Source organism: Diuraphis noxia, unplaced genomic scaffold, assembly GCF_037042655.1.
Source record: "Diuraphis noxia isolate RWA-SAM2 unplaced genomic scaffold, SU_Dnox_SAM2 contig0002, whole genome shotgun sequence".
Lineage (NCBI taxonomy): Eukaryota > Metazoa > Arthropoda > Insecta > Hemiptera > Aphididae > Diuraphis > Diuraphis noxia.
Window position 1 is genome coordinate 63668413 of NW_028301712.1, and position 23898 is coordinate 63692310.

The 23898-nt window shown below is 27.7% G+C and overlaps 2 protein-coding genes across 3 annotated transcripts; one reads left to right on the forward strand and one right to left on the reverse strand.

The window, feature by feature from the left end:
• Window positions 1–2209: 2209 nt before the first annotated feature.
• LOC107171132 (uncharacterized) lies at window positions 2210–23636 on the reverse strand. 2 transcript variants are annotated; one of them, XM_015521366.2, is made up of 3 exons: window positions 23392–23636; window positions 4148–4377; window positions 2210–2477 (listed from the first exon to the last, which is right to left on the reverse strand). In XM_015521366.2, the coding sequence occupies exons 1-3, from the start codon at window positions 23420–23422 to the stop codon at window positions 2352–2354; spliced, it is 387 nt and encodes a 128-aa protein (XP_015376852.2). In that variant the 5' UTR covers window positions 23423–23636; the 3' UTR covers window positions 2210–2351. The 2 variants fall into 2 exon arrangements, with proteins under 2 accessions (XP_015376852.2, XP_015376847.2); XM_015521361.2 differs by lacking the exon at window positions 23392–23636 and adding an exon at window positions 4545–6923.
• Window positions 9283–17860, forward strand: LOC107171124 (protein zer-1 homolog). The gene is made up of 10 exons (XM_015521355.2): window positions 9283–10488; window positions 10576–10715; window positions 10781–10932; window positions 11012–11214; window positions 11287–11464; window positions 15570–15731; window positions 15792–15953; window positions 16015–16164; window positions 16222–16474; window positions 16683–17860. The coding sequence occupies exons 1-10, from the start codon at window positions 9719–9721 to the stop codon at window positions 16862–16864; spliced, it is 2352 nt and encodes a 783-aa protein (XP_015376841.1). The 5' UTR covers window positions 9283–9718; the 3' UTR covers window positions 16865–17860.
• Window positions 23637–23898: the final 262 nt, after the last annotated feature.

Here is a 23898-nt window from a genome sequence, read left to right on the forward strand (position 1 = left end):
TACTCCTAGAATGCCCTAATCTAACCGAACAAAGAAACAATTTTCCACACCTAACAATAAGAGGTATTTTAAGTATAGACAATTTTAACTATTTAATAACATTCCTTAAAATAACCAATCTATATAATAGAATCTAAATAGTTATATATTATTGTTACCTATACCATTATCACCATATACTTGTACTATATTGTATTTCCTTTATTTAAATAATTTAAATATTAAGATTATTGTAAATAACTTGTAAACATGTTTTTGTTCCCGGCTAATGACTTTAATGTTGAAGCCGTATTAATAAATAAATAAAAAAAATTTTCATTGGGTCTAAAAGTTTGAACATTTAATACATAAATTGATATAATAGTAGTTGGAAAATATCAAAAATACATAGGCACTTTTTAAAAATATATATAAGATATAATATATAACCGATTAAAGTTTAAATTTTAATAAAATGTATTAAATTGAAAATTTACAAATTAATAAGTCAAAATATCCTAGACTGACAAACCGTCTCCACTCAGAATTGTTTTTCGCATGCAATGATATTGTATGAATTTAAATTTAGTACCATATATTACAGTGATCTAATTGTAACCTACTGTACAGCACTACAGCAGAACGACAACTCCTTACCCGCTTTTTTTCAATTAAAACTATACATTACAATTTAGTATATAAATTAATTTACCTATAAACAAATAAATCTATTCATAATTATTTACTCAAACATATTTTTGGTGATGAATGGAAAAATGAACAATTAATCACCGATTCATAACTATTTGCCCAAATTGGCTTAATTCTCCCATACAGTCAACGCCGTTATCTAACAAATATATTCCAATTTCTAAAACCTGAATTTGACATTCCTTCTATATTTATAGACTTATAGTATTATTATTATTGTGGGCTGTGGCCCGTTTTAAATTAATCACCGTTTTATATTTGTATAAAAAAAATTGTATCTTTTAATTTACAATCAAAACATTTGGTGGCGTAATTCATCCTAAAATTGTTGATAGGGGTGCCGTAGCTACTCTATAATTTTTATAATGCGATACAATATTATGCTCGTTGAAGTGTATAATTATAATAAATCATAATCACATCGTGATTCGTGACTCATGAGTATAATATAATATATTATAATTTACTGATCAAATTCTGTAACAATATAATATTGTAACTATTTCAAGTAAATTCAAATTTTTATCGGTGTTGTAGGTACGATAGAGAACGATTCACCTTTTTTGGTAACACGATTGAAAATGATTGTCGGTAGATCAAAGAAACAATATTTTGTATCTTATAATCAAACAATTAAGAACGATTTTTCGAGTGACATTGCTATTTAGCTTGATGTTTAATAATAAAGATAATAAATACGAAAATAAATAAATTTCTCAATTGAGTTATTAAAAAAGGTACGGCCGATAAGGACCGTTCTCAATCGTGTTCTATTCCAATTTGTAAGGGCACAGAGTACAGTAATTAAAAATAAAACAAATAACATTTTACTATTAAGAAAAAAGGTTGGCAAAAATAGGTCTAAACAAATGAAGATAAAAGTATTTAATTACTTAAAAAAATATAATAGGTACGAGTAGAACATGAGTTGAGCCAAGTTAAGCCAATTATGAAGTATTAGGTATCACATAAAGAAAACATTTTTTTAATTTATTGTACATCATTTCATATAATAAAGATGTTTTTAACGTAAGCGAAACTAGAAAATTTCATTAAGACAAGAGACAAGTCAAAAGATAAATATTTAATGATAAATTTTATTTAGAAAAAACGTTTTTAATTTACATTTAAAATTGTAAAAATTGTATAATATCTAGTCAGTATTAGGTCAGGTCATGGCCTAATGCTGATGTGGTTAGTTGTTTCACCAGTAATTATATTTTTTAGATTCTAAAATTTATAAGGTGCTACTACTGCTACTAAGTGATTTTACAATGATGTATATCATTTGATAAATAAGTACTAGGTATGTAAACCCATTTCCATTATCAAATTTTAGTAGTACCCATGATTTATTATTAAGATGTATCTTAAATTATGGTAGTACTTAATCTAATATTAATCTTACTGTATTAAAAAGATATTGTAAACACAATACAAATCAAAATATTATGTAGGTATAACAAATGTATTATTGCAGAAAGTTGTTTGCATTTAATTTAAAAAAAATTAGTTTAGGTTTATAAAGTTTTTACTTTTTAATGTAATCATTAATCAAGGGATGTAGATAATAAAATGTTTTGCATAAAATAAATCTTAGTATTAAAATGTTTATTTAGATAGCAATAAAAAAATTAATAGATATAGCCAACATTTTCATGTTAACATTCACATTCACATTGCAATTCAAGCTCACAGTCTTCATCATCATCACCGCATTCAAATATATCTTCTTTATCAAAGGGATAAGGAGGTGGAAATGCATTAAAAAACGTAGATTTAGTTAGCTGAAAAAAAAAATATTATATGATCAAAAGTGAAATTTGATATATATTTTTATCAAAACACCAAGTTTTTAATAATATGTGTATGTTGATGATCCAAAATTAAAACATAAGTGTAAATGGCAAATGTTAATAGCTACCTACATATTATTAATATTATTTGTATTCGATACTTTCTTAATATTTTAAAATGTGAATACATTTTATAGTATTTGTAAAAAATAAATTAAATTTGATCAAACCATATTTGGGTAACTTAAGGTTTTAAATGAATCTATCCTAAAGTATCTCAATAGTATTCACTCTTCTCTTATAATCTAAAAATATTATTAGTAGGTATAGTATCAATAGAATAAATGTAGCAGTCATAGATATTAAAGAATGGATAAGCCATGGCTATATAATAAAATAGAGGGAAGTGTGCCGGAATGGGGAAGAGAAAAAGACTGATGTTTATCATTACCTCTCATTCTCATCAAGTGTTATTGCTGGCCGCTGGGTAGCTACTCCCCTCATGATTTCAGTTAACTTGTACATTTCTACTCATATGCTTATTGTAACTACTATTACAGATTGTATATATTTTAATAAATGTTAAATAAAAAACCTATCATTCTGGCAGAGGTCTTATCATAAATTATGTACAGTAATTATATATATATTATATATTATATTTGTGTTAAAGCCTCTATAACTCTAAAATATTTTCATGTTTGTTACCATATGATAAGCATAAATGGCCTATCCATTCTTTAATATTTATGGTTGCAATAGATTTTGTATACTATAGAATATAGGTCATATAAGTAAAGGTTAGTGAAATGTTACCACCTTTGTGTAAAATCTTCAATCGGTATTAAAATCATTTAAATTTTAGTTTTTTTTTAAGTGGGATCCTTTTTTTTTTTAAATAATTTAGTTGAGATGAACTTTTAATAGATAACTTAAAATAAATAATAGGTTTTTAATTATTATAGTAGGTACTTTGAATACCTAGTAATATATACAGCTGGTTCTACAAATCTACAACAGTGCAACTATATTATATATAGACTACTCTTTTCTTCCCAGATAACAATTATAATTTTTAAATCATGACCAATGTCAGCAAATGCGGTTATCATAGGGGGATAGGCCTACCTGGCAACCGGGCATTTCCCGGTGGGCCCTCATTCGTATTTTTCGGTGATGGGGCACTTTAATATCATATATCATAAAATTTTATTTTATGTAAGGGGCCCCTTTTTAAAATTTTCCGGTTGACCAAGAATTGCCTACCCGCCCATGGCTGTTATTAGTTCTAAATGTTATGTATGTTGTGTACTTGTGTATCATTCATTTGGCAGGATTTCATCCAATCTAACCAACTTCCTGATAATTGTAGCACTGTATATTGATAATACATTAATACATATATCTATTAGATGTTCTAAACAGTAGGTAAATAGTTTTTAAGTACTTCAATAGTCTATAGTTTGTACAACATGTATTTGTTTTAACTATTATTTTATATTTATATGGTTTCAATAAATACAAATTATAAAAACCAATATTATATATATATATTGTTATACTTTACTAAACTATGTTTTAAGTTTTAAACTAATTAATTTATCACCCATACCTATGGCCATTTAAGAAGAATTTATATAAATTATTTAAGTTTGACTTACAACTGTCACAGAGCCAATCAATGAAGCCAAACCAAACAAGAATATTAAATTGTATTTTCTGTTCTTTTTTTGATATTGTTCTTTCCAATCACCATATGGCACTTGCATATCATCCATAGTGAGTATTTTGTAATGAACTGGTGGTGGGCATATACACACGCAATCTGATTTTTGCTGTTTGGATTCATCTTGTTTTTCAATTACATCCTTTTTACCACGAAAATGCAAAACTAGGTAAATACAAAATAATATTATGTATTAATGACTACCTATTGGCTATTCCTATACCTATTTTGTGTACTGTGCAGTTACCTAACTAAACTTAGATAGTAAATTATTATCATTATCTTATTTTTACTTTTTATTTATCTCAAACAAAGATTAATTAATTCCTTACCTTGACTCTGTAAAATACTTGGACGGAATTTGTGGAAGCGGAACATGATTTTTAATTTTTATTGGGATTAGTGAGGTTAAGCCTTCACGCTCACGAAGTCAGTAAGTCACGAATAAGTAATTTATAGGTAATATCTACTTATAAAGTTATAATTTACAAAATAATAAATATGCTAATATGCATGTAAATGTACAGTAATAATGACTTTGCAAATAAAATCGACAGGGATGTTACTAAAATAGGTATGATGTATAGTTGTTTCTACCACGGTTAAAAATACTTATTGTGGTTAAAATAGTATGAACTCTGAACCACGGTTATGGTAATTTTACAATATAATAAAATAATGATAATGCCTTGTTTACACGTGACGAGTACTCGGCCGAGCACTGTCCCGTGTGAACTCAAGGAACCAATACTCGGCCTAGTAATCGGACGAGTAAAATAAGCGGACGAGTGAACAGAAACAGTTTCTATTCGCTGGGCCGAGTGACTACCCCCACTACCAAGACCGAGCAACATAACGAGTGACACGGCCGAGTACTCGTCACGTGTAAACAAGGCATAAGATGCGTTCACTTGACAGTTAGTATAAGTACTAAGTTGACATGTCATTTTCTCGTTTTGTTCATTCATTTTCTTTGATTTTATAAATATTAAATAGGTATTTAATTTTTAATTTATAATAATGTATTATTACGTATTTTATATCTTATAGAGTGTACTAGTTTATTCGGTAGCTCTGTTTTCCGTTTACCATAATTCGTGACCATTGATGTCTTAATTTATTATAGCATGAATATAGAGTACTGGTCTAGTCGACCCCCGCCAGTGCAGATAAAAAAGGTACAAAATCATATACGTTAGGTATTTGTGTGAAATTCTCTAATTAGATATTTTAAGAATTATAATTGGTAAAATCCGTGTGATAAAATGTTGAGAGGATGTGGGGAAGTGCTAAATGGGGCAACAAGAAACGTAGAGGGACTAAGAGAAATTTCCTAGATTCTTATTTGTCAGAATTTATGTGGCGGAGTAAATTAAACGGTCGGGATCCATTTAAAGAAATTTTGAAGGATATAGCAGAATTTTGGCCACCTGCATAATTTTTATTTTGATCGCTTGAATTGTTATGTATAATCATAAATGTATAATTTTTAATAAATGTATAATGTATTATTAATCGTACATTTTTATATAAATTATTAGTTATCGAAAATACAAAATGTAAGTGGCGGGCGTCAACTAAACTTGAGTGGCGGGGGAATTGCCTTCCTGGCGGGGGTCAACTAGACCAGTACCGAATATAGTTTTATTTTTTAACTACGAGTATATACTAATTATTAATTACTATTCCCTGTCACCACAACCATCATATTATTGTATTTATTTAAATTCTTTAATTATGCCTTTTATATTGTACACGTAGTGGACCAATTGATAATAAACATTAATAAATAATAAGCTCACGATGTAGAGAATTCCTCTACATCGTGATTAAACCAATTGGCCATGACAAAATAGATTTTTTTTTTTTTTAATTATCCCGCGGCAACTGAGGCCATTGAGAAGGGGGTAGTACTGTAGGTTTTTATGGAACTGTAGGTTGGTTTTACACGTGGGTGAGAGTTTTTGGCAGAATCTTTATTGGGGCACCCGTAGCCCGTAGGTTTCTGCCATGCCCCGGAGTGGGGGATGGCGGAACTTGTTCTCCGGACACCGTGTCTTGCCCGGAGAAAAATGCCGGCCGATGGTTGAGGATCGAACCCGATCCGGCTGGGCCACAGCCGAAAATAGATTTAAATAGATCTATTTTGTCATATTATCGGCTATCATTCTCTATGTGTATTGTCAGAATTGACTGTTGTCTAAAATTGACTTCGAGTAAGTTGACTGAACATTTCAAACCGTATGCTGCAGCGCCATCTAGTTACAAATTACCAACGTTTTTCAAGGTCCGGATTGTACATTACTTTGTTCAAGCTTAAAAAAATTAAAAAAGTTACGCAGTTTCCGGAATGTGTCAGATAGCATTGCCGTTGTCGTTTGAACCTATGACTTAAGGCTTCGACTAAGAAACGGATGAAAATACTTAGTCCTCGGATGTAAGTTTTCCAACGTCTTTTCGTTACCGAAATCCGAATATCACGGTTAGGTTAGGGACATAAATACATATCGTTATAGTATTTCAACGTCAGCCTAACAAATTTTCAAACCTTATTTAAGGAGACCATGCCTCTCGGAGCGCCACCGTCGGGGCCAACGACGGATACCAAACAGTGCCATAGGGTAATCGGATAAAAAAGCCATCGACAAAAAAGCTAGGGGATAAAAAATACACGGGATAAAAAAGCCACCGATAAAAAAGACACGGATTTATTTTTGTGCTAAAACAATTTAGGTACTACAATGCATTATTAATTATTTTAAAATTAAATACAATTAATACAATTTAAAAAAGTTACAACCAAAAAAAAAAGAAATATTTCGAAAATTAAGCTATGTGAAGAAAACACCAAAATACGTGTATTTTTACTTTTTAATACAAAAATATTACACATTTTAAATCCCCCTAAAATTATTAGTACACTAAATAAGCCATAGACATGTCTATGAAATAAGCTATATCGTCTGATTATTTTTCAATAATAATTGGACTAATCTTATCGCCGTGTATCGTAACGTAAATGTTTGGAGTTTGGATGGCAATCGAACAATATGGTGTGTAATTGTGTCTATAATCCAATATTATATAGGTTTATATAATATATAATATTAATATAATTTAATATATATATATTATTAGGAATTGGGTAAAATTTTATCTTCTATGCGCTATTTGGCACCGTTATACTCAGTCTGTGTACCTACGGTGTAACTGTGTAAGTGTCGTGAAATAAAATAGTCTAAGGTGTTAAATTTGTGGTAATATATTTATTAGTTTATTCACGGAATTTTTTTTGAATTTTGTATAATGGAAATTGTCAAAACTAATAAAGGAGGCAATAAAATTTGTTTTAATGGTCATATGTACGTCATCAAGCTTTTGGGAAATTTATCTTGATCCTCTCATATGTAATGATGGCTTAACTCTACGGACAACGGATGAGTATTTAACAGCTATTGCTTACAAAATACGATTATTTTAATAGTTTTTTTATTTTTAAATTACCTATATTTTTAAATTATACATTTTAAATTTTAACTTTTTTAAATAATTTTAAATTATATTGTATTCAATTTTAAAATAAATCCGTGTCTTTTTTATCTAATGTATTTTTTATCCCCTAGCTTTTTTATCTATGACTTTTTTATCCGTGGATTTTTGTCGGTGGCTTTTTTATCCTAGATCCGTGCCACAGTGGGTCCTTGGCGAGCAGTAGGCTTTCTAAAATAAAGCATGAAAAATTAATAATACCTAATAATATGTTATTAAAAATAGAATTTATGGGAATGCCGTAGGTACATTATTACTACATAGCTAGTAACTAATAGCTATAAAACTGTTTTCGACGATAAAAACATAATCATTATTAAAGTTATTATACTCATGTAACGTGGTCGGGGGAACGATCAGTTAAATAATATAAGATATCCAGTGAGACTGTGAGTCGTAGGACCCTATAGATATAATTACCGTAGCCAGGGGACAGGGATAGATATATAGATAACACTGATAACAGGATCTAAAATATATTTAAATAGCTAGGATTCCGTTTCAGTAATCATTAAGTTTTATTGTATATTAAACACTTATAAATAATAATACTCACGAGGTATCTAAATTATATTCTATCCAACTGAATCGACTAATCTAGAATATAATTGATAGATCCCCTCCTAGCTGTAAATTCTTAAGCTGATTTAAATAGGTTTGGATTTCACTTTCATCATCATCATCAGATGTTATTTTCTTCTTGTTTATATATCCAAATGCCGAAAATGTCAAAACCATTTTAATTCCTATATGGAAATGAACGAAGCGTATCAATCCTTTCATAAATTACTCTATTTAATTAATAAAATAAAATTTAATGAAACAAAACAAAAACGGTGAATACTAAAATATATGGTATCGGGTTTAAATGGTATAATGCACCGTAACTGCGTAGGTAATATACAAAATATCTTGCCATACAGGAGTTACTGTAGTAGTAACGCGTCGGCCCGTTTTTTAATCATAGCCCACTCCACAGTATATTCTCTTATCTATCTCAGTGGACCTTTTTGTCGTGGCCACGGGTAAATAAACTGAAGTTTGAACACATCCAAACGCATAAATTAGTAAATTACGCGTTATTCCCGTTCCCGTTGCACGCTAAGGTGATTGGTGAAAGGGTTTTTGGCGTGTTATTATTAAACGGTCGATGTTTGGGAATGCACTATAAAAGTATAAACACAACGTTTCGATGTGGGCCAAGAACCATGACCTGTATTTATACACTTTCGGACACATTCGGAATAAGGCTTTCAAGTTTCAACGGTTTTTAATAATGTAGAATTCAAACTTATCACTTTACACATGCCAGATAAATGCGACAAAGGACGACCCGACGACTGTTCTTTTCTCTCCATCATGCTGCCTACACGTACTGCGTGTCTGCGTCTCACTCGGACACTCGGGTTATTGCGTTTCGAGCAAGACATTTCACGTCGCTTTACCGACATCACTGACTACCACCGTGATAACGTGGTCAGCTGATAAATTGTTATTGTTCGCGAACGTTCGCATTTTATTAATAAAGAAAAAAAAACTAGGTAAGGTAGGTTACCAATAATTCTCGTTACTTGCTAGTGTTGTTTTGCAATAGCAATATTTTCCTTTCTACGTTTCTACCAGACCAAAATAGTCACGTAAATAATTTAGACGCGAATTTGACAGTTCGTTATAAACAATAATCGACAGTAGTTTTGCAAATCACCAACTAGACAACATTCAAATTTGGAGTCCGCTGCACTGTCTACGGTTTCAAATATCTAATTACAAGGTTGGATTAACTCGATACATTCCATTAATTATCCGACGATAGTGAAAAACTTATGTATTCTACTCTCAATTTTATTGTATTTTAAATACCATGTCCAACGAATTTTCGTTCTTTTACTTCATTGGTTCCTATCGACTTACTTAGGTTGTGAACAATTTAAATTTGAATTTGAACGTTCTCAATACTATGTACCAAACCGAACGCCAACGAATTCCAATTAAGTTCAGACACAAAGAAGAACGGGTTCCAGAATCATTGTTCTCCCTGTGTCTGAGGTATGTAGCGCGAAACTTGGACACTCTGTGTACGGAGACACCTGATGGTTACACTCTACATGATGGATTGGCTTTGCCAAGCGAGATATGTGAACCATTCATCTCGATTTATCAAAGCAATGGTGGTGAGATTTTCGACCGTTTTGCTCATCTATTCGTAGATGTCACCAAGACAAACCTGAGATCGGTAAACATAAGTAACTCGAGTATTACGGATGACGGTCTTGAGTACCTCTTGTGCCATGACCTATATGAACTCACACTTACTAATTGTCAGAATCTCACGCACAAAACATATATAAATATATTCAAACACGCTGTAAACCTTCGTTCATTAACCATTGGTCCAAATGTACAAATAACTCCTTACAACAAGCTTCACGATTCTTCACTATCTCTAGATGATCTCCCCTCAAGAATTTACAAGAAAGCTCCCAATCTTAGGCATTTTGTATTGCGAGCAATTGCAGAATCGCCATTTACTAGTGACAACATATTTCTGGGTGTCATGCTCGATAAGCTCACACAGCTGAGATTCTTGGACCTCTCATATTGCTTAGGTGTTGGCAATCTGCATTATTTGTGTAAACTCACCAACTTACATACATTAATACTTTTCGATGTGCCTCATCTACAGAACAACGAAGCAATAATCAATATCTGTTCCCTGAAATCGCTGGTGTGAGTACTTTCTATATTATGATAAAATATAAGAGTAATTTTCATTATATTATTTATAAATTTATAAATGTCAAATTATGTTTCTAGTGTTTTAGATATATCTCAAACTGATACTTTCCCAGAACAAGGTACTTTCAAAGACGAAAATAAAATTTTAGCACTTATTGTGAAATGTCTACCAAATCTTATGTCTTTGGATATATCCGGTACAAATTTGGCTGGAAAAGGTAAGTTGAGGTAATATTAGCTATTTTTAATGCTATGTATTTATCATGTATGTTTATCATTATAGGTACTGCAGAACAGTCTATGAGTGAGTCATTAAGTGGTAGGAAGTCGGACATTCCTGGTTTGGAGTATCGAGTAGATAATCCTTTAGAATTTTTAGGTTTATATCATACTCAGCACAATGCTTGCAGGCGGCATGATATTCCTGCAAAAATTGTAATACATTTAAAATTAATAAATCAATTACATTTTTATCAAAAAACATATTTATATTTATTTATGGTTATTTTCATAGATCAGTGGTGATGCTAACGAAGAACAGATTTTCAATGCTGCTGCTTCGTGTATGGACAAACCAAAATTACTTCAAAACATTTTAAATGATCTTTATCACTTGTTAAGGTATGACCAGTGTACCCAAATTGATCAAGCTCTTGACATAGTATTGGAAGCTCTTACCAGATATGTTAAAGAGAAACTCATTCAAATTTCTGGAAGGTAAATATTCACTTATTTACACTGAAATGATTTTTTGAGTAGATATTTAATTAATTATGTTTATTTTTTTAGTGCAACACTTTTCTATATTGTGAAAAATAAAGATCGGCCATTATTATTAAATGATATAACAGTAAAACGTCGTATTATCACAACACTTTTAACTGGAATGGACTATCACAACTATGATGAAACAATGATGCGAAATGGGTGTTTGACTTTGTGTCAGCTGAGAATACCTCAAGATGTGGTAAATTCAAACTCTTTTATAACTTTAATATTAACAACTGTGAGAATCACTATTCTTATTCTATAGTAGGGTTTGAGTATACCTCAACATTTATTAGGTCACTGTAATGAAAGTGTTCAATATGAATTCAATAATAAATCATTGCACAGAAAAAATTGTTCTGGAGCGAAAACGGTAGACCAATCTCTATTTCTGATAATATTTTAGTGTTCTATAAGTTATTTATACCACCATTAGTGTTATAATTTTCTTTTTGTAGTAATACAACATACTGAACCACAAACTTCAAACCCTTATACAAAATTGTGGCAGCATTTTTTATATTAATTAATAATTGTATGACAACTTAAAATAACCCTTGTAAAGAATATTAGGGATTAACATTTTTAAGATTTTTTGAAAAATGTCAACAAGAATTTAACCTTCCCAAAAAACAAGTTAAAGCTTTAAATTTAAAATGCCTTTAAATTACACAATAAAATAATTTAAAAAAATCAATTTTGTTATAAATTGGTGTAGCTTTAATTGTTTTTCAATAATTATTTTTTATTTCCTCCCATTTGAAAAATATTGAGAGTTTCCTATCTTTAACCTCCTAAAGTACCTATTATCTACCATACCTACTATTGTAGATTCAAAATGGATTTTCACTTAAATAAATATACTGTTCCAAAACATCAATTAGTGGCAGAAGAATATATATATGTAAACAATAGACATAATAAAATCAATAGATCTATCACTCCGGTCAGAATATAAATTTAAAATTTGAAAATTAAAGATATTTTTGAACTTGGATAAAATTAAATGAGATTGTTATGAAATTATTAAACATTGCAACAAGTTTGACAAAAAATAAATGTGTACACTATATTTTATAATTAGGATCAGGAAGTTTTCAAAATTATTTGGATCGTGTTTTAAACAAATTCTTACCCAATAATTTGTTGTTGCAGTTTCATTTTATTTATTTAGCTCTTAAAAGTCTTATTTTTATTTTTATAATATATTTAGGTACCATTTTTTATACATTTTGGTTGATATGTGAGAAAAGTTGTATCTTTTTCTTTCACATTAGATAATGATATTATAAAATATACTTTATTCATAAACTTTGACAATTAAAATATTAATGAGCTACATTAAAGTGAATAAAATTAATAGGAAGAAACTTTGGTTTAATTTAAATTTAATTTCATAAATAAATTATATCATAATAGAAGTTTAATAATTGTAATGTAATATATCTATATAATAAATATTTTGTATCTATATCTTTGATAAATACAGATATTTATTTCTCATGTTTATTAAGCATTAATATCCTAGCCATAATTTTAATAAATATGGTATTATATATTCTTATTTAAAGATAATCTAACCTTGAATTTTTATTTTTATTGAGAAATTAAAAAATATTTATGATGACTCATTTTGGCATGTATTCAAATTTATAACCCTTTCATTATATACACATATGTAATACATAATTTATTTTCTCAATTTTAAATGAAATTTCGTAATTTCTATCTTTTTCATTATTTTCCTTTTCGTTGATTTGTTTTTACAAAGATTTATGTATTAATTTTGTTTTGATGTATTATTGGAGACTATTTTTGATAAGTGATATTCATTATTCATTTATGTGTAATTAATATACTAGTTTTAAATGAATGATATTTATTTATTTTTTGAATAAAAAGTAACCTTATGAATGTTTATTCTTGCTAAATTAACTAACAAGTTTGAGTTGAGACATAGTACATCATATTTTATAATTTGGAACTGAGTCTCAGACACAACATTTGTTTTTTTTTTTTACAATTATTTCTTAATTATGCTTATTGTTCTATTTTTAACCCAGGATCAATCACGTGTTTTATTTTACGCAATTGTTTGAGTGTTAGATTTTTCTTCCTATATATTAATATTGAGATACAAATTACACTTTTGTATAATTTATATTTATTGCTTTATAAACTAGAAATAGTATAATATGTGAAATAATTTTAACTTCCCCCCCTCCCTCATCAATATTGAAAACCCCAGTCAACGATTTATGATGTAATCAGTTTAATAATTATAATGGTAAAACATCTGAGAAAGGGGATTATCAATAATTTAATTGATTAAAATTATTCTAAGAATAACAGATGAATATTAGAGTATTAAATTTTAACAGTTTGAGCTATCGCGGAGCTCGCGGGTTAAAAATATATTTAAAATTGATAATTTATTATCGGCTATGGATCTTTCCGACATTTAAGGGCTGCATTAAATTAATTATACTACATTCAGTACTATGTTTGTCCCTGTCAATAATTGATTTTCCATCTGATTTTTTAAAATCTGTACCTAATGATTAGAATATGCTATAATGAATATTTATAAAAACTAAGGAAAAAATCAATACATTTTAGAGAAACTTGTTAGTATAAAAAATAAAATTATGTATGGACATTAAATAAAAAATATTAATGTGTTGTTATCAGGGTGACCTTAACCGTTAAATATTGGTTTGGTTCTATATTTTGTTTTTGAACTTTATTTGCGATAAACGTTAAATTAAGTTATGTTCAACAAATGGTTATAGATATAACGTTATGAATTAAATGGCTTACCGAACATTTTACTAGAAAAACATTAAAAAAGGTTTATATTTTTGAATATTTCGCCAAAAAAACATTTAAAAGTTTTAAGTTCTTGAACGTTATAGCTAATAAACGCTATATCATTGTTCGTTCTTGGACATTTAATCAGAAGAACGTTTTGTAATAATACATTCATGAACATTTATTCAGAAGAACATTTTGTAATAATTTATTCTTGAACAATTTAATCAAAAGAACATTTTAAAGTTAAACTTTATGTGCATATCGCTATCATGAGATTAATTTATTAATATCAAGATTTTTTGGAATTTATTTATTATTTGGATATTATGTGTCTACTTTACAATCAGTAATTTGCATAGACTATATAATATTATATTGCATTATATCTATAATACTAGGTCGTAGAAAGTTGAAACTTCCACCAATTATTTTATAAGACGATTTTCTTCACATAATTTTTTTTTTTCAAAATATTTCGTTAATTTTTAAGCTATTTATAGGCAATTTAAATATTCGGATTAAATGAATTTATCATTTGCAATAATTAATTTATCATGTTTTAGTAAAAATATGTATTTACATACAAATCCCAGCTCTAATTATAACCAAACAATGTACGAAAAATTATTAAAATATCTAATTATTCAAGGGTAGTCATTTGGATAATTTGAAGCGCCACTTAAAAGTATTTCATATGGTGGAATATCAGCAAATATTATTAGAGGCTGCAGATAAATTTAGTACAGATACTACAAATTCCGTTTCTATGTCATCCACTTCTTTAAATTGTAAAAAATAAATGATCAGCAATTACATTTAATATTTATAATAGCTGAAGCTTCTTTCGAAGTCACATAATATTATTGGGGTATACCTTAAGTCCTTATCTTAGTTATTACTTATTAGTAAATAACTAGTAAGGACTAGATAATGCTATAATATACATTTATTATGTTTAATTTAAGTTTTAGTTTTTGATATTGAAGTATCTACTTATTGTTTTTGAATAATTTCAAAGCAAAAATGGTCAGGAGATAATAATTTTGATTCATAACAATATTTTTAAAGTTCAAAGAACGGTTTAGTTGTGATGTTCTCTTTGTTAAACGTTTGAAGAACGTATTAGTTTATTACGTTCTTCATGTAATTTTTTAATGAACTTAATAGTTTATAATGTTCTTTGCGTAATTGTTCAAAGAACTTAATAGGTTATAACGTTCTACGTGTAATTGTTCAAAGAACATTTTAGGTTATAACGTTCTTGAAAACGTTCAACAAACTTAATAACATATAATGTTTTTGCATATAAATTACCCATAAAGTTAATGAAATAACTGGTTTCGTTTGATTGTATTTTTGTTTATGAACAACAATAACGTTCTTAAATGGTTTTTTTGCATTCTATTCGGGAACCCCGGTTGTTATAATTGATTTTAGGAGATACCTCTATAAATAAATACAAATTAAAAAAATATCATTTCATGTTTTAGATGTTTGAGTTTAAACGTTTAGTTCAAATGTTACTGCACATTGTATCTACAAGTGATCATGAAGGATTTGTACAAAGAATTGGTATTTATTTACTAAATTCAGTTGCATGTCAAGTGAACAATAAACAAAAAAATGAACTTGGAGATGCTGGTGCAATTAAGGTAATTAAAAATAAATTAATAATATGCTATTATGTTCATAATTTAATATTTTTCATGCAGAAAATGATGGCAATAATCAAAGATAGGCTTCATCGAAGAGTTTGTGATGATGTACTTGAAGTTGCTTGGTCAACTATGTGGAATGTGACAGATGAAGCACCAAAGAATTGTAAAAGGTTTCTAGATGGAAATGGAATGAAATACTTCCTTGGATGCTTGACTGTAAGTACCATGGTAAAAATAGTAATGCACTGTTACTATTTTTAATATTGTTTGCTTATAGACTTTTCCTGATAAAAATGAACTAATGCGGAACATGATGGGTTTATTGGGTAATGTTGCTGAAGTGAGTGAGCTACGATGTAGACTTATGCAAGGACATTTTATCAAAGTATTTTCTGACCTTTTATTTTCAACCCAAGACGGAATTGAGGTAGCAATACAAATACTTACTTACATTACAGAATTATTAAATTTTTTTTTCTTACAGGTTAGTTACAATGCTGCAGGGGTAATTGCACACTTGGCATCAGATGGCCAAAGATCATGGATTATAAAAGCCCCTTCAAGATATAAAGTATTAGAACGTATGACTAAAGCCATACAAAACTGGAACTTGGATGCTGATCGAAATATTAACTATCGTTCCTTTGAGCCAATATTACAGCTTGCTCAAGTTAGGCACACACCACAGTGTGCTCATTGGGCAGCATGGGCTTTAGCAAATCTCACCAAAGTGTATCGTAAGTATATTATAATTACATTTTTTGTTTAAATATTTAAAAAACATCTTAGTTATAAATTTATATTATTGTTAATATTTGTTAGTTGACTGATTATTGTATGTCTTTTCATTTTCTTGTTTTTATTATTAATTTACCATACATTTTAAATGATTTATTATAATTTGAATATTATGATGTCTAACGAATTTATTTTTTTATTTTTCAGCCGAAAAATACTGTTCGATTGTTATAGCTGAAGGTGGATTGAGAATCATGAGTGAACTACTTGAAGAACACAGTGAGCTTCAAAATAATCAGCCGGGTGTTATACATAGTCTAGCTCAAACAGTCATTGACCAATGTCTGATGTATATGAAAAACACTATAGATGAAGCGAGAAATCAGTGAGAATATTATTTTCTTTTTTGCCGTACCGCCCTACCTATAAGTTCTACCAAAATTGAATGTTTAATTTATACACTTATATCTTAATTATTTTTGAGAGATATAATTATAACTGTATTTATTATTTCTCATAGTAAAGTGTTTAGATTATACAGTTATTTTAGTTGACATTTCGATAATAATAATAAAAAAAATTTAAAAAAAAATAGAACCAAAAACTAACTAAATTGGTAAAATTTAATTTTTTTTAGTACTTACATGATTATTATTATTATTACTACTACTATTATTATTATTATTATTTAGAAATGGTATGATGATATTTAAAGTACATACTATGTTGAATGTTAAATGTTTATACATGTATATAATATATATTTATATATTATATAGGTATATTATAACTATTTTTAAGACACTGTCCTTTATATATTATACATAATATGGTGTAACCAATCTGAATTTTTTTTATTATTATTATTATTATTATTACTTCTGTGTATTTAATGTTTTTGTTTTTATATAATTTAAATGATTGTGATCACTAGTAAAATATCATAAATTAATTGCATTTTACAATAAAAAGTTAACACGCTATAACATGTAATATTTTCCAAAACGAATTTATTTTCATTTAGTCAATAAAACCAAAGTGAATACTAATTCCAATTTGTATCTAGTGAATGACATGATGAATACTTTGGGTGTATTATCGTGTTTGTCATTTTATGTAATTTCCTTCTACATATATATATACATTTTATATTATATTATAATACATAGTTACTCCATATATATCCTGTTGAAAACTTAAATATTGACTTATGACTGCTGAGATTTATAATTCAACTCAAAAAATTTTAAGTTGAATAAAGTAATCGACTTGGGACGAACACGGCATGTCGGCATGACACATTATATTTGCATATTATACTTTCTTTAGTATTGTATTAATAGTAAAAACTTAATTGAAATTAATAAAATATAAAGATACAAAAATGTAGTATTTTATTTGTAATCTATTGTTATTTTACATTTTGTAATATGCATGTAAAATAATGGATTAAAATTTTTATTGGAAGATAGAGAAAAATATCTTGAAATTCGTTTTGGAATATACAAATTTATTTATAGGTATGATCACCCAGAATCAGTATGTATTTTTAGAACTTACTTTAGTCATATTCCATTCTAATCCTTTTAAACATTATTTTAAATGTTAGGGTTTCAGCTTGCTAAATAGTATAATATACTATTATTCCAATTCTCACATTTTATGTTTTGTTATGTATTTATTATTATTAGTTATTTATTCTCATGTAAAATAGGTATTAAAGGATGTAATCATTAAGTATACAAATTATACAAATTATAAAAATTATTATCGCGTGTTGAAATTTTAAAATGAGTATAGTCTGAGTTTAGCTTTCAGATCATACAAATTCAAATCCTTTACAGCTACTTAACGTATTAGTTACATAGTAATTGATTTATTTCTGCTCTGGAATTTAATGAAAATTTTTTAATATCAAGGTTCGGGATTTTAAGGCAAAAGCCTTTTTTTTAATAATAATAATAGAAATATAATTTTTATGTAAAAATGTGTGTCATTAATATTTAAAATAGTGTATGTTGTTTTTTTGCCTTTTTTACTCATAAATGCACTTTTGTGTCGCAATTATGTAATGCAATTTTTAATTTATTTGATAGTTTTATACACAACATACATAATATTAACAGTACAAACCAATAAGATCTTTTAAGGACTGTGTATTGTTGTCTGTCGATTATTTTTAATGGGTTTTATTATCGGTGGTTTTTTTCTATATCGCTAAATACATTATCGAGTATTTGGTATGGCCAGTAAATCTATAGATTTAAATGTTTCATTATGTGTAGATACTAGATTCAAAATATTGTCAGTTCATGTTCATTGACCGCAATTGTTTAATATTTTTTCCACGTTTGTATTATTTCATGGTTTTAATATGCTAAAAGTTAAGCACATTGAAAATTTTGAGTTATAAACAAGTATGTTACAGAATTTGATGAAAATATTTTTTCAGCCAATGAATTAATATTATACTGCTAAATGTGTTATGTCTAAGTATCAAGTGAAAAAAAATACTATAATATTATACAGCAATATATTGGTAGAGATAAACTCAAAAAAGCGTTAACAAAATTTTAAAATAGCTATAAAATATAACCTTCTTTCCATAGAATATAGATAGTCTTTATATATATGTCTTTCATACAAATACTATTAAGTCAGATTTCAATTACAATTTGAGTAATATATTGTTTGCGCGGCAAACTTTGCGGAAAATATTCCATATGAATCAACATTATGGGAACGATACATTGATAAATGGTATGAAGAGGTTTTGTCAAAAATGCTTAAATGCATGATGCTGTAGTTGAATATAAATGTGTATTGACAAAACCAAAGATTCAGAACATGGCTAACATTATATTTGGAATTCTACTAGCAGAAAGTCCTGTAAATTTGTTTCTTCTTCACACATACTAATTGTCAACTTTATAATAAAGACAGTTTATCTTAGTACATGGTAGATGAGTTTTTTTTAAATATAAACTAGTTACAATAGGTATACAATATATCTAAACTATTTATGTTTTAGTAAATGTTGTGATTGTTTTTCATTGATTATATTATTGCCTTTAAATCCTAACCCTATCTTTTATTATAAACAAATCTAAATCTATTGCTGATTTTATCAGAATTTGTACGTTCTAATTCAGGTTAATCATTACTTTTTGTCTTTTAATGTTTATTTTTATCTACTGTATTTTGTCTAAAAATGCCTATAGATATATATTTTTAACTACCTACTTTAAGTACTTCTTTTAGACTACTAAGTTGTACAAGTGTTGTAATATGTAACTTTATGTTGTGTTTTTATAAGTTTGTACTATTCTTACTCGTAATGTCTATTGTCAGTTAGGTACAAGTTTGATGCGTATATACTCCTTAATGGCCTCACTAGCCATTGAATACCACTTAAAAATTCATTGTATATGACAGTTATTGTGTTTAAATCATTAAATGTGTTATATAATATACCATGTATACATCTAAAAATTAAATATTTGTTATAAATGTAGGTGTATAACTTTATAAGAGGTCTTAATAATTATATTTGGATGTTGGAACAAGGCTTATAATATTGGTTTAAAGTAAATTATTTGAATCAATTGAAATAAATTGTCCGAAGGTTGAAATGCATTATAATATTTGAAAATTTGAGATTTCGTATGTGAAAATTACTACCATGATTGAAATTAAACTTCTTCTAGTTATTATTACTCATTAGATAATATTAAATTTACATTTTTTTTACTTCACAATTAAAAATATATATTACTAAAATGTATATACAATATACATATTATATATATTTTTGAAATCATAAATTACTAAAATCTTTTAAAGAAGATGAATATATTTTAAATTGTCAATATAAGAACAAAGAAATAATATTAAAGAGGTACTGATTTAACCACTCCTGCTTAGAATAGTTTCTTTTGTTTTATTTGAATCATTAAGATTGCACTATTTTGTATTTATACTATTTAGGTTTTAGGTATATAATTATACATTTATACTTAGGTAGGTATGGATATAAAATATATCCATACATATTATTCCTATTAAATTTGAACTAAAACATTGATCATTGGTTGTCTCTGCTCTCCATCTTAGATTCTAATAAATAGGATATATTTAAAAATAAATTGGTTTTATACAAACAAACTACTAGGTACCTATTCATCTTTACATTGTTATATATTTATTATTGTTATAGCCATTATAGGTATATTATATTTATTAAACTGTATCCTTAAATATTATTATATTTTATAGATTTATAGATAAATACCTATCCAATAATTAATATTACTAATATTATTGACATAATATAGGCATAACAGTTGTTTTATGCAAAAACATGTAACTAAATATGTCGGCTTATTGTAATTGTTGAGCTAGATTTATATTAAAAAGCTAAAAAAAAGATATGTCAGCTTAATAATACTGTTGTATCGTTGAAAGTATCAAACTCCACGGATATTTTTGTATTTAAGTTAACTTATTTACGGTATTAGCAGCGTGTTTATAACTGTTGTATCTTATAAAATATTTTCGCCAAATATAATATATTGTAATTTGTAGTTATTCTACATTGTACCTGTGCAATTATTAGTCTTAATTTGTTCAGTTAAAAGTTAAAATATACCTATGTACTTTAAATAGATTTTATTTGATTGTTGTTTATCAGTTATCACTAATATATTTATTTTATTTTAGTGTAAAATGTAAATAATTAAAAAAATATAATATAATTTATAAATTCAAAGTCTTTCAAATGACCAATTATCTTTGAATGAAAAAAACATGTATCTACGTCACAGACTAACAAACATAATTTAAGTATGAAAAACTAAGTACATATATTCCATTTCCATAAATACTAGGAAGTAGGTAGGTATAGGTAAAATTTAAATCATTTGGCACATTCCAGATCATAGTTCAGTAAGTTTGTGCAATAGTTAAAGCCAATCTATAAAAATTTAAAATTTAAAACAATATCTATCTTTATTTCCGGTTTCGACTAAAGTCCATAAATAATAATATTCTACTAATATTGTACATGATTATATATATTTTTTTTTATCTTTTATAAATAAATGTGAAAATAAATTACCATTAAACACATTTTTAAATAATATAAAGAGTGTTATGTCCTAATATAAGGAATAGACATTTTCGGGATACACGATTTTATGAACGCATTTTACGTACTTTATATTAAAACTTAAAGGAAAATCTTAGGTAGTCCTCAATGTCTAAACAAGCTCACTCACAAATAACAATACACGTGCTATATACTGCGTGTGTTAAATTACGCATAGGTACACTTAATGCATTGTTTCTGATATACCGACAAGGTTATAATGTACCTTAAACAAATTTGAAAATATAAGGAGATTGAAGAACCCATCTTACATAAGATCTTGCCTATTTTTGCCACTATGAGCCGCCAACCTAAAGGTCATTGTGAAAAATACGAAACAGGCAGTATACAGATAGAAAACATTCAGTAGATGCTATAATTAGGTGTAGAATAAAATCAATGCTAGAAGGTTAAAACGATTGTTGACGACTCTACTTACTAAAGACTATATTTTCCTAACAAGTGATATTATTCATCAGTATTTCATCAATTGATATACTTACATATTTTTTCTCTCTTGATTATAAATATTATATCTCATTAAAATCAATTCATGGATTCGACGCTTTGGCCTTTCTATATACGCGTGGAGAAAATGTATCGATAAAATGTAAGAATTTAAGGCATGCTGTTATTGTTTATTGCTGTATTTTTATATTAGCAATTAAGAATTATCTTTTATGTTATTACCTACTGTTTTTGCTGAAGGTAGGCCTACTATTTGCCTTCGAGACTTAAAAAAAAATGCAAAGTTTATTTAAATGTAATTTCACACAAATAATTTTGGATACTTGAAATATTCACTGTAACTATTTTTTTAAGTAGGTATATATATAACATTGACAACTAGCCTGAAAATGTTTTCAAACAAATTTTACTATTTTAAAGCTTAAATAACTAATATAATTAGTATTAATAATTGTATTAACTTACAAATCATTTTTAAAACAAATGGTTTTTTATACAAAATGTATAAAAATGTTATTATATTACTATAATATAACCAGTACATCACAAATTCACATTATATAGATGGTTTTATTTTCTATAAAGCCTTTAGAATTTGAATAAAAAGTAATTATTATATCATGTTGTTTATAAAAATGTTGTCAGACTTAAGTAACGACTAACGAGACAACGAGTGATCATCATGTCATCTTATATAGTACTAAAGTAGGTAGTAGCCAGTAGGTCCCTATATGTCCCAACAATTCATAAAAAATATTAATTTTGATTGATTTAAAACCAAAACGGAATATGACAATTATGAATTAAATTTTACAAATTGCAACAATATTGTAGACAATTTACCTACACGCTACGTTTAAAAGTACCTACCCATAACTCATAAGTGCAAATAACAATAATATATAATACGATGCATATTAAACAATGTGAAGACGGCGGCAATTCTATTTAAGGGTTGATATACATATAATATATGGAATCAGGAGTGTGTTAATGGGGGGGGGGGGAGGTGCGGAGGTGTCATAACCCCTTCCCTTTGGCTTATTTTTTCATTTAAAATATATGATACATTATACAACAATGACTGTATATACCTACATAACGTGGTAACGTGGTCTGAGAGTAGTAAAAAAATTCATATCCCGCTTTCAAAAAGCTGAGCATGGCGCTATATGGGAATTCACATATTATATAGGTATAGGTAGTAGGTTTGGTCCATGGCCATAATCACATATAGAACATTATGTCATATTGTCATTTTAATTTATATGCATCTTTATATGGCAAGTGCCAAGTACCTACCTATGTATGTGTGTTTGCATTTCCAAAACATGGCCGGCTTCGGGTTGACCGCGAACACGATTTTGCATATTAGAAATTGTAATATAATGTACGATTCGCCAACGTCACTGATATAATTGTGGATACCTATTAACTGGTATATACCTACACGCCGGCGTCAGCTACACTGTGTTATGTCAATTATGTCATCACCATTATGATAAAATAATAAATCGCAATAAATCGCTAATCGAAAACAAGAGCTTAAGTAGGAATAAACGAATAAGACTGTGCCAGAGAGACAGACAGACAGACAGGGAGTGTGTGTGTGTGTTTGAGAGAGAAATAAACAATTTGAACGCAACAATAATATATTATTATATCAAATAATGAGACGTCGTCCGTCGTCGTACATTGAGCGCTTATAAACACACACACATTCGTGTATATAGGGTGTATCCGAAAGATTTTTGACTGCAGTTAAACATTGGAATGCCATTGAAATTATGTGTTTTCTTTCAATCTTCA